The sequence below is a fragment of the Salvelinus alpinus genome, chromosome 22, assembly GCF_045679555.1.
Source record: "Salvelinus alpinus chromosome 22, SLU_Salpinus.1, whole genome shotgun sequence".
In the NCBI taxonomy this organism is placed as follows: Eukaryota; Metazoa; Chordata; class Actinopteri; order Salmoniformes; family Salmonidae; genus Salvelinus; species Salvelinus alpinus.
This window is the reverse complement of record NC_092107.1, coordinates 3,131,850-3,144,889: the sequence shown is the minus strand read 5'-3', so window position 1 is coordinate 3,144,889 and position 13,040 is coordinate 3,131,850. Positions and strand designations below refer to the sequence as shown.

Genomic DNA, 13,040 nt, shown 5'->3' with positions numbered 1-13,040 from the left:
TATTAATTAGGCCTATTTACTGAATCCAAAAACTTCTCAAGAAACCAGGGCACATAAGAGAGTGAAGTGCCCGGGGAGATTTGGAAGAGTAGCGCTGACTGACAGGACGCGTCACAAATGGCACACTATTCCCTATATAGTGCACTACTGGTCAAAAGTACTGCACTAAATAGGAAATATGGTGCCATTTGGGACGTAGTGTGCAGGATGACTCACCTTGTGGCGGTCCCAGGCCCCCTCCAACAGGATAAATAAAACTGCAGGAGAGAAGGAAAAACACAGGTCAATAACACAGCTAGAGACAAGCCTAAAGGGAAGACTAATGGAGAACATCTAGGCTGAAATCATTCAACTGTCTCTCACAATAGGCTATCACATAAAAGTAGGAAAGATTGGGCTATTTATCGAAAATCATTCAGCAAATGGATCATTATCAGTTCACACCAATAATTTGTCAGACTTTAAACAATGTGACACAATAGCTATCATTTTAACAACGGAGTCAGCATTCACATCACAAAGAATTAGTAAAACTGGAGATTGGATATGATTTCCTTACAATGGCACGGAGAGAAAGAAAAATAAGAAACATGCAACTGTATGGTGATGTATCAATACCTAGCCTCCCTTTTTCTGTTCCGTCTTTATATTTTGGACACTTTTCTGTTCGGCTAGGCATCCTGGACTTGAATCCAGTGTGGCCCTTATTGTTCTAGCTCACTGCTTTCCAGGGAATGCATGAATAAATATTGCATTGACCGCAAACACTAAACCTGACAGGCAGGAAGAAAAATCTATCCAATAACCCTTTGCTGTTGCTCAGAAGAACATTTATCGATCAGGGAATGAGCTCCTCTGAAAACAGTCGTTCTGGAATGCTTCTCCAAGCATATCCATGCTCTGTAATTTTACATAGTGGTAAAGTAATAACAGCTAGACATGAAGATTTGAATGGAATGCACGTCAGTGGTCGTTTCATGTGCTGTAATTGATGGAGCATCTGTCTAGATCGAGACACGGCAGGGAAATGGAGACAAGAGCAGGAATCTATATAAACGTATTTATCTATAGAAACACAAAAGATAGACTAGATTCTAAGAACAGACCGTGTCAGAGAACTAGGTAAGAGAGAGGGATAAAGAGTCAACAAGGCCAGCTTGGAACTTTGATCCAGTCTGCTTCTTGTCTGACTCCTCCTCTCACTAGCTCTATGGTCCTACTGACGCCATCATAACACCTGAACATCTAGAGAGACTAATAATACCCAGGTAAGCCCAGTAGCCCAGTCCATCCTACAGAGCAGTACACTGGACCTTGGAGTTTCACCTTACAACTGCCATTTCAGGCAAATCCATGAATCCATCCAAATAGCACTTGCAAGCTCTGTTTTTTCTCCATCTTGTCAAAATAATAATTTCCCTAAGGTACCAAAATGCCATGCGAGACAAAAAACTTTGTTTTTCTATTTTAGGATGCCAGAATCATATAATTATAATTAAAAAAAAACAGTATTCCTTTGTTTACAAATTGAATAATACAATGCATTAACAATACCAGGATCCTTTCCCTTAACCTGGGCTTGATGTGGAGTGAGACATTCTGGCTCACATCTGTTCTCCCTCAGATTTAGCCTGTAGCTTTACAGAGCTTTCATAGCAGCGCTATTCTACGCAACCACAGCAAATGAAACCCCCTGGAACAACAGTGCAGATTAACCCAGAGTGAGATCAGCAGTGCCAGTGATACCAGCTGTGGGCTCTGTATAGGCCATTGCATTGTACAAGTCCTGTGTTCATTGATACAACCAACATTGTTGGGCTAATATAAGGCTTGGGCCGTGTCACATGCATAAAGGTGCTTCTACCACAGTAACTAGCCTACCAGATCCGTGTGTATCATTAGACCTAACGTTCTTTCTCCTTTTCACTCTGGTAACGAATTTAAACAAAAGTACTGATCTTTCAACATCAATGAACTCCTCATATGAGCCTTAAATTATGTAATGCATCCATCTACTGCATCTACTGCACTGCAACCTAATGTAAACCATACTTCTGCAAGTCTTTCATTCTTTTTGGCATTTTGGACATAATGAATAAATAAAGTGCATACTGAAAGTCTGGAAGCACCAGCACCAATCATGTACCCTCCCAAAGTCTGATTAAACAGCTCGGCTTTAATATGATACTTAACTATGAACCTATTAAATAACACTTAACCCTGTCTTGAGCAATTCATCCGAGTACAATTTCTCAGTCCCACCCATCAAAGCACTTTAAATGAAGATGAATGCTACATTTAGCTGAGCTTTTCCCACAAGCTCAACACAACTCCAAAATGGAGCTAGTATTTGTTGCTACAGTACAGCTCTCCTATCGCAACTTCCTATAGGCCTCATTTGGATTTTTTACTTAATTAACCTTTATTTAACTAGGCAAGTCAGTTAAGAACAAATTCTTATTTACAATGATGGCTTACCCCAGCCAAACCCGGACGACCTGGGCCAATTGTGTGCCACCCTATGTGACTCCCAATCACGGCCAGTTGTGATACAGCCTGGATTCGAACCAGGAACCAGTCTGTAGTGACGCCTCTAGCACTGAGATGCAGTGCCTTAGACAGCTGCGCCACTCGGGAGCCCAAAGCGGTGTGCTAGTCCCATGATGTGTGAGATTTTCTGGTCAAAAGTAGCGCATTACATAGGTAATAGGGTGCCATTTGTGACACATCCTCAGAGTGCTATGCCAGGCAGCAGGGCCAGTGAAGAGTAGACTCACGCCTCTGGCTACTGTTGACAGCCTGGGATCAGGATGGGTTTCATTAATTTCAGTCTAGCTTGCCAGCACAGCGCCTGCCTGCCTGCTCCTCGTCCCTGGCTCAGTGTGTCACATTCTGTCATCAAGTAGTATGTCCACCACCCACCACACCACCCACCCACTTCACCACACACTAACACAGTCACACACACCCAGCAGAGCTATGCACAGCTAGCCCCGGTCACGTTCGCTGATCTGAGACCACTAGCCAGTCCGTTGGGTGTAGACAGCTTACTAATAGAAAAGGGGGAGAGGCCTGAATAATACCAATAGAACCAGAGAAACAGTCTTCTCTACAGATCTTAGCTTTCAATATAGATGAGTTCAGTTGGTGTTTGTACAGCTGCTCAGCACTCTAAATCAGCACTTCACCTATATCTGACCCCCACCAATGGTCTTAAAGTACACCAATGCCAGGACAAGAAATGTCTCCAGAACATTTGTTAGTCAGAGACAAACATCACCTGTTATTTTCAATGAGACCATATATGAGATAGGCTACTCTGGCCAACCTAATCTGTAGGCCTAGCCTAATCTAAAGCTATTTGGTTTCCCCAGCATCAGTATCCGTATCACCTGGCTGGTCGGGTCCAGAGGCATGTAGCAGACAGACATGAATTATTCACACCGCTCAACTCGGGCCCAACCTGCTGATGAAAAAGTCATGAGGATAGCCTTTTCAAGTCCAATGTAGGATGAGCTGCTGCTTCACCAATATCAACAGGCTCATGCAGGACTCAAGATTTTACTAAATATTTACCATTTCTCATAGACCTCTACATCAATCGCTAAAAACTGAGAGGAGATTTAAAGCAAAGGCTTTATTTCACTACAGCAGCTCAGGTTTAACACGATAACCGTCTGGTCTTTCAGCCTAGAAGTACCCACTAGAGAAAGTTGAGAACGTTGCCGGCCATCCTCTTTAGCATAATCATCAGATTCACATCAACCCGCAAGGTGCGCAAACATATGCACCTAGACTTGATAAACAGCGCATAAACAATTGTAAAGCATGAATTGCATGAATAAATATTTGTGAAAATATATCCATGTAAAAATATAACAATAAAAAAAAACATAAGCCTAAAGTACATTTTCGACACATTAACATTCTAACAGTCTAATAAATACATTTCAAATAATGCTATCGGAAGAAGAATTTGGTTGTTTATAAAGGTCTTAGGTCACATTAGAAAACTATTATTTCAAAAGAACATAATAGCGTTTTCATTTGTTTATGTTACTTTAGGCTCTAAGTAAAAACAAAAAACCACTAGTTCAAGTCCATCACAAAGAACTCTATTATAATTTTCGTTTTGGTAGGTCAAAAGAAACATTGTGGAAATAAGAAAATGAATTTAAAAGAAAACAAAATAGCATATTTTACATTTATTATGTTACTAGTCTTTGCTTAGTAGCCAGAGCAATGTTGCCATGCGAGTGGTCATGTACTGAACGCATGGACAGCGCAAATATTCTTGGAAAAAGTCCAATTTGTAAATAATGCTGTACCTCTTGAATTGAGAGTAATTTGACAAAGGTAAGTATAGATATAGACATCAAAACATGTTACCTGCATTTGACTCTGAAGGAGGATTTGATAGTGATCCTCCTTTCCTTGCCTCTGTCAATTACAAGATGCGCCCATCTCTTCATGTATAATTTGACAACTCATAATCAGACTATTGTCAATTTAATCTTGTCTATAGGCTATACCGAAATTAGTTTTGGTGTAGTTTACATGGGCCGGCTACGCAGGCTGACTGGCATCGTTTGTTTCCCCTTGCTCATCCACTTGGATAGTCAATTATATGTTTTGCATTATTCTAAAGGCCTACTGCAACACATAGCATGTTTTCGTTTCCAGTACAATAAATGTGATTAGTAATAGAGTTATAGTAAATAAAACAGTCAGTTGACAGCTTGTTTTTACAAAGTAAAACGTAAAAGAGAATGGTATGAATCCACAAGGCTTGCGGTCAAATTATTAACGGTGATAAAAAGGCATAACACAAACTCATCATTATACTATTGTTGTTCTAAATTAAATCAGCCTCTTCACCCTCATCATTCAGTTGGGCCAAATTTAAATTTGATTGTTAAGTAACTTGCACAATTATATCCCATTCATCCATTTGGCATTCATTCAGTGGGTTGGCATTGTTTGCTTCCCTTTGCTCATCAACTCAGTCAAGGATATGTTTTTCATTATTCTAAAGGCCTGCTGCACGACGTAGCATGTTTTTGTTTCCTTCACAATAAATGTGATTAGTAATAGAGTTGTAGTAAATAAAACAGTCCTGTAACAGCTTATTTTTACAAAGTAAATGTAAAAGAACATAATATAAACCCGCAAGGAGTCTGGTCAAATGATTTGCTATAAACATAAGCGTCAACGCTGATTTAAATTCAATTGTGAAGTAATGTGCACAATTATCATTAATTCAGTGAGAGAGAGACTCATTAGCGCCTGGCTGGGTAACAACGTTCTACAGCGCATTGTCTCGTGGGTTAAGTTGGGAATTGGTGGGGGGAAAAAACGGGGGGAAAGTCTCTAAATACTTTTCTGTTTGTGATTTAAAAATCCTAACAAATGAGCAATGTAAAATAGAAACATTTAGGAAAAGTTAGGGAAGGCTCAGGACCTAGCATTCTTTTTGGGACAATTTGTTTAATTTACAAAATCAAACGTCAGTGGCCGTTGGCCTATAGCGGTTCTAGTGTTAAGACATGACTGATAGATCTGACTGACTGAACTACAATAGTTGTATTATAATGACATCAGACCAGAAGCAAAGATCAGAAAAGCAAAAGTATTTTAGTCTAAGCAGAGAGGATTTATCTTTCATGGGGGCAAAAACAAGATCTAGGCTATATGCAGGTGTGATGAGATCATGATCAAGCCTAGATTTGTCCACTGAAAGAATGAGGGCATGGCAGCTTGCTTCATGATGTCATCCAACACCTGATCAGACATCAGCTTTGTCCAGGAAGATTCACCATGGCAGCACAGGTTAGCTGCTTTAGTGCTTGAATGTTTAGGGGATAACATCTTATGGGATATTAGCATGATTTGACCTCAGTTTTTTACAAGTTCCCAGTTGTCTTGAAAGCACCATCACCATTGAAGGAGGTTGGGGAGAATGTGTGCAGTGTGGATACTCTGACGTAACGTCAGACAATCTAAAGATGACAGTGTGTTCAGGTATCGAAACCTCTTAGCCTGCCAATCCATACCTGGACTGCTTGTACAAGCAACTAGCGTTAGCTAGCAAACAACATCTGACAACTCAACTGATCTAGCTACTCGCTAACGTTAGCAGTTAGCTAACTACATTACTGTGCTGCAAATACGCTTTATATAAACTATAACCAATATTATTTGTTATTATTCGACAGCCAGCAAAGATGTGACAATACATCTAACCGTTAGCACTTCACTAAAAAGCTGCATTCCTATGATAGCTAGCTAACTTAGGCATCTAGCATTATTAGCTGTATGGCTAGCCTGCCTCGCCTAACGTATTGCAACGCTTATTCTTCACTCGCTATTCCGTGTGTAAATTTAAACCGCAGCTGTCAAGTGCAGAATACCGTGAGACAAATAGTTGACTCGTTTCTTATATATTTATACAGACAGAAAATAAGTACCTGCCACCTCCCCCAGATCCTGGCCGTAACGCCATCTTGATAACATTGGTCTGTGACAGAAAGATGTCGTCGGCAGTGACGGTGTGTGACGGATCTTCCGTGTCATTGCCGTTTCTCCTCCACAAGGTGGTGCTTCTGTCAAGCTCACTAAAATGTTTGGCATTGCGTCCATGGAACATGATGCCAAGGCAAAGTTTACAGTAAATATGTAAATTGTGTACCTGTCTTGATTATATGGAGAAGATGCTTCTCAAATCACAAGACAAACCTTTCAAATAGTCCCACATTTCTAAGGTATTTTTGATTTTAGATAAATAAAAGATAAATAAATGTCACTAAGTCAATGCTGATGATTAATTTCCCTGGGTCTTCCAGGTCTTCCATATCACTTACATTATAACCCTATCCTGGGCTGGATAGAATTAAACCTGCCTCTGCAAGGTTTGCAATATGTGTGTTTTACATAAATACTGTCAGTTCAACACATGCATCGATCATGGTGTTTTTTCAGTCCCTCAAACACTCTGATTTTATTTGATGACATGGGAACAGTTATCTTCGTGGGTAGTCCTACTGCAACATGGGTTCAATTGATTTGACCCCTCAGTCTTCCTAATTGATAAGATTAGATTTCCCTAATACAGATGTAGGATCTTCATTTGATCACCCTTTTGCAGAACTTTCCTGCAATGCAGGAAATGTAAAACGTGTCGTGTATTTGAGGTTTAAAAAGCCTTCTGAAGTTTGTAATTTCCACTTTGACATTTCAGACTTAATTTTTCCTTACGAAATGTTTTATCAACCCCTACAAAAACTTCCATTGAAAATAATCTACATAATAATAGAATGTCCTGTTGCTGCAGGATTCTTTTTCTGATGTAGCAAACTGGGTCAAATTTAGATCCTACATCTGTATAACCATTATCAAATAAACTGATATTTTTACAGCTTGTATTTCATGGCACCTGCATTTGTTCCCTGAGAGATTTGTCCAACATTTATACTGGCTGAATGAGGTATTGAGGCTATTGTGTGGCCCCTCACATAAACGTTTTCAGCAAGCATCTTCATTGTTGCACCAGTGACAAGGTGGAGTTACAAGGATGAGCCCTTCTCCCACTGTTCTGTGGGTGTTGTTGTGAAAGATTTACAGCTTAATGAGGGTAGGGTGAAACATAGAATGACAGGACTCTCTGCTATCCATCACCCGGTCGCAAAGCCACCAGCTAGGATTGACCGCATTTATATCATTTTTACTCTGAATGCATCTGATGCGTTCAATAGATCACAGACAGGGTATGTCCTGATTGTGTAGAATAATACCCAAATATGCAAAGGAGGATATTGCATACTTATACCTTTGATTATACCATTGTGCATCCACATTAGTATACTGAACTTTCTGACAGAAACTACAATTTCCAGGTTTCAAATTGCTACAAATAAATTACTGCACTACAAATATAAACAAATGACTTAACCCATTAGTCCATATTGCATCCATATTGGTACAATGACACATGGCTACTGACACAAATGTAACTGATACTTGGTGCAATACATTCTTTAAAAGAAACTACTAACTACTCATTACTAAACTATCATTACAGATACACTGATTAGCAGTTGTCCTATCCCGTGATTTGTTTTAGTGTGAAGTGCTGATTTATACAATATCTTCTGAAGGAATTTAATTTGTTTGCTACTTTTTGCACTTGTGAAACTCCTCACCAGCCCCTCATCAGTCTCCTCAGTCCCTCCTACACAGCTCTTTGAATCCATTCACAGGCCTTGAACAGAGCATGGGTCTCCTACCCTGCTGGGAGCACAGAGTTTAGCTGGAGGCCAGCAGAGTCAGGCAGGTCCCCCTACGGTGGAGCTGCCTGGGCAGGCTGTGGGCAGGCAGACCCCAGAGGTGGCCCTGTGAGAGAGTCGAACATTAACCCAGGCCCACTCTGGGCATCCCACCATTCTCCATAAATCATTAACTTCTTCAGCACCAGGCCAGTGACAGCATCAGCATGACAACTGCAATCTGTCAGGATCCTTCTGTACTGTATATGATCTGTCTCTGACGGGAGAAGACAAGATGAGACACATCTCATTTACTATCCATTTAGAAACAATGGGCCAAAAAGAGCTTTCATTCTTATTCTGACTTATTCCTCTGATGGCCTGCTAGTAAGATTGATACCCTCGGGCTGTGAAAAGACTTCCCATTCGACTTATTTATCCTTTAACAATGTAATGTATCACATCTGAGGTTTTATGGCCTACTGGATAAAGCTAATTTGTTTATATTTGTAGTGCAATAATTTACTTGTAGCAGTTTGTGTCCTGGGAATGGTTATTTCTGACAGAAAGTACAGCATAGTGTACTGTGACAACAACTCTCAGAAGTATAGCACTTCGTTCTATTGACTGTTTGTTTCTCTACGTCAGTTGTGTTGTTTCCTGTGTTTATGATACACAACTGTCAGACTCTCAGCTAAATTATGGCTTGTAATAGATAGAACATCTTCCAGGAGGATTTGTCCTACTTTTTACATGCTAATTGAGCCCTTTGTGTTGCCTTGGACAACTACTTTTCATTTAGTATGGCATAAGGGTTTATATACTTGCACACTGAAGACAATAAAGTCATCCCACAACAATGAGCAGGTTACATCAATTTACAGTACTTTTTACTTGACATTGCAATTTCTGCCAGTTTACTGCAGATGAATTATATGCTGAGAAAAAAGGGGATGAAATGTTATTTTTTTAAATAAACACAAAAGAAAAAGAGTTTTCAAATGTAATCTGAACCTACAACAACAAAGAATTGCATTGAAATGCATCTGTAAGAAAGAACCAAAGGCCTCCTATACTGTCTATACTTGTCAAACTGCATCACTGTAGGTGGTAGTGAGGGAGATGTACAGTGAAGGGCTAGGATTGTTCTAACTCAGGCCTGTCTGAGAACAGAAGTATAACAGAGGAGCTCTCTTTCAGTCAGATCAAGGGCTTTGATGGAAGACGCCTCTATCAAAGCTGCTGTATACATGTGTATGTATTTCTCCATGGAGGGCCGGCCGGTGGGCCTGAACTCTGTTCGCTGTGGCCAATTAGCCCTGGTGGAGAGTGGCCTCCTGACCCCTGACCCCTGCTGGGCAGTCTTATACATTAACCCCTTGGGCCCCAGCTGGAGTTGATGTAGTACCCATTCTTTTGGGACTGCTAAACACACGGCCACATTCACCCTGCCGCTTCCACTTTCCGTCCCTGTGTCCCTTCCTTCTGTTCCCCACGTGTCCATCTCGCTCCTTGCGTTGACCTCTGGGTCCCCACTGGAACTGAAGATTCACTCCTCTGTCTTGGCAATACACTAGTGAACAAATGTCAAACTCTCTGGTCAGTGAAACCTATCCTTACATGTTCTACTCTCTTATTACAATTTAGCTATGCTGTAATCGTTATCTGCATGACTTTTCTCTTTCCGGCTTAACTTTCTCCTCTACCTCCCTTTATCACCAACTCTACATCTTCCTTTTTCTGTCCTCTTTGTTTTTCACAATGTGGTCAATGACATGAATGATGACAATACCATGTCGGTCATTAACCTGAGCTCTCTGGCTAGAGATTCCATAACAGAGACAGACTGGATGACAAATGGGGACAGAAGTCGGGGAAGAGACTGTAGGTTCATTTGTTTAACAATGGTTGATGGATCAACATCACATCAAATACTATTGAAACAAAAGGCAATGATGTAAGACTAGAATAAATGCACAAATAGAATCACTAGATTCTAAGTTCAGATATGGAGATATTAGAAGCTGTCTGGCAGTTAGACTATAATATTTAAAGATAGACAGTCAAATATTTCCTCTCACAGAGCCAAAATGCAAACGTAGCCAAAATGATGCAATAAAACACACAATGATAATGTACAATATTAAATATTCAGTCCAATGCTATTGTCAATATGTGCTCACATGAACAAACATAATCTGTGATTTAAATTATAATTACTCTTAAATTATAACACACAAAAAAATCAGATTAGCCCCAGAAAACTGCAAAAATATATTGAATTATAATTTAATTGAAATAGGTGTGTTTAGTTTACACACAGCAATTTTGATAGAGATTGTGTAAGCTATTGGGTGACTTTAATGCTGTATAGTATAGCATTGTAAATTCCCTTTTATGCAAATGAGTATAGTGCTCTTTCTTCTATAACCTGTGTTTCTTTCAGTGAAAAGTAGTTAAAGAGCAGTAGTCAGATCTTTAGTGGCTCCCTGGGCCTAAAATCAAAGGGCTCATTGATAACCAAACAGAGCAACATCATTGGATTACAAGGGTTTCCCCAGCATGACTCCTCCTCTTAGAACTATGGAGGACAGTCTCTTTCAGGGTCTTTCAGTTCTCTTTAAACTAAGGATAGAATAGCTCAGCCAGAGTATTACTACAGTAATTTGCCATCACATTACATTAACTCTTACAATAAATATCCATTCACCCTCCTGTATATTGTGGTCTCTCATTGTGTATTCAGGTTTTCTTGGACAACACACAATAAAGTGCATTCTAACACTTTGTAAGATAACACGCTCACCCACCCCACAGATTAATTTATCAAAGTTGTCCCCTTCCATGGAGAAAAAAACAGGGGCTAATCTTGAACGTTGCTTTTTGTATGGCTGAGATCCTGTCATAAACAAATTATATGCTAAACACTCACTTGTGTCAGTGGGGGAGAGCTGACCTTAAGAGTTGGACACTATAAACTGGATGAATGCAGTACTAAAATCATATCATATTACACCACAGAGGATGCAGTTTAAGTTCAGACTTGAGACACTGTATGTTTGTTGTAGTTTTGAGAGAATGGTGTAGTGTTGTACAGCTGAATTCCTTTTGCCTAACTGACTCCCGCTATAACTGTGCATTCGAAACAGTTTCTACATTTGAATATTTCCATTTCCATGTGTCATCCTCACAATGTTCAACTTTTGTAATAAAGTTTGCATGAAGGAAAGACCCTTGAGTATTCAAGCAAAGAAACGGTAAGCTAACTTGTGAATGATTCATTTGTTTGAAGTGCAATACATTTCTCAATCACTTCTTTCTCAACCATAGCGAGTAAAATGTATTATTACTTTGATAATGAAATAGTGTATACCAATTGGTTTTATATTTGTAAGTACAGTTGAAGTCCGAAGTTTACATACACTTATGTTGGAGTCAATTAAACACATTTTTCAATCACTCCACACATTTCTTGTTAACAAACTATCATTTTGGCAAGTCGGTTAGGACATCTACTTTGTGGATGACACAAGTCATTTTTCCAACAATTGTTAACAGACAGATTATTTCACTTATAATTCACTGTATCACAATTCCAGTGGGTCAGAACTTTACATACACTAAGTTGACTGTGCCTTTAAACAGCTTGGAAAATTCCAGAAAATTATGTCATGGCTTTTGAAGCTTCTGATAGGCTAATTGACACCATTTGAGTCAATTGGAGGTGTACCTGTGGATGTATTTCAAGGCCTACCTTCAAACTCATTGCCTCTTTGCTTGACATCATGGGAAAATCAAAAGAAATCAGCCAAGACCTCAGAAAAAAATTGTAGCCCTCCACAAGTCTGGTTCATCCTTGGGAGCAATTTCCAAACGCCTGAAGGTACCACGTTCATTTGTACAAACAACAGTACGCAAGTATAAACACCATGGGACCACGCAGCCGTCATACCGCTCAGGAAGGAGACGCATTCTGTCTCCTAGAGATGAACGTACTTTGGTGCGAAAAGTGCAAATCAATCCCAGAACAACAGCAAAGGACCTTGTGAAGATGCTGGAGGAAACAAGTACAAAAGTATCTATATCCACAGTTAAACGAGTCCTACATCGACATAACCTGAAAGGCCACTCAGCAAGGAAGAAGCCACTGCTATAAAACCGCCATAAAACAGCCAGACTATGGTTTGCAACTGCACATGGGGACAAAGATCGTACTTTTTTGAGAAATGTCCTCTGGACTTATGAAACAAAAATAGAACTGTTTGGCCATAATGACCATCGTTATGTTTGGAGGAAAAAGGGGGAGGCTTGCAAGCCGAAAAACACCATCCCAACCGTGAAGCACAGGGGTGGCAGCATCATGTTGTGGGGGTGCTTTGCTGCAGGAGGGACTGGTGCACTTCACAAAATAGATGGCATCTTGAGGCAGGAAAATTATGTGGATATATTGAAGAAACATCTCAAGACATCAGTCAGGAAGTTAAAGCTTGGAGGCCTACAAACCTGACTCAGTTACACCAGCTCTGACAGGAGGAATGGGACAAAATTCACCCAACTTATTGTGGGAAGCTTGTGGAAGCTTGTGGAAGCTTCTCACATAGCCTCTCACATAGCCTGTCACATAGCCTCTCACATAGCCTCTTACATAGCACCACAATCATGCTTAACCTCAGCTGAGCAATGTGAGAGACGGTGGCCTGGGTCCATGTATGAATTACACGTCATACATGTTGTTAGCAGTGGCCTCCCTCTGTGTGCCCTCTAAAGACCTAGCCCACC

At 40.1% G+C, this 13,040-nt stretch overlaps 1 protein-coding gene across 11 annotated transcripts in view; it reads right to left on the bottom strand.

Annotated features, from left to right (window-relative positions):
* Nucleotides 1-6,555, bottom strand: part of LOC139548784 (synergin gamma-like) — a 41,148-nt gene extending 34,593 nt beyond the window's left edge. For 9 of the 11 annotated variants that reach the window (XM_071358626.1, XM_071358628.1, XM_071358629.1 and 6 more), the window contains exons 1-2: nucleotides 6,468-6,555; nucleotides 217-257 (exon numbers count right to left, since the gene is read on the bottom strand). In XM_071358626.1, the coding sequence (XP_071214727.1) occupies nucleotides 217-257; nucleotides 6,468-6,502 (76 nt within the window). In that variant the 5' untranslated portion in view covers nucleotides 6,503-6,555. The remainder of the gene's footprint in view (nucleotides 1-216; nucleotides 258-6,467) is intronic. The other 2 variants (XM_071358637.1, XM_071358633.1) reach the window with 2 other exon arrangements.
* Between the last annotated feature and the right edge of the window lie 6,485 nt (nucleotides 6,556-13,040).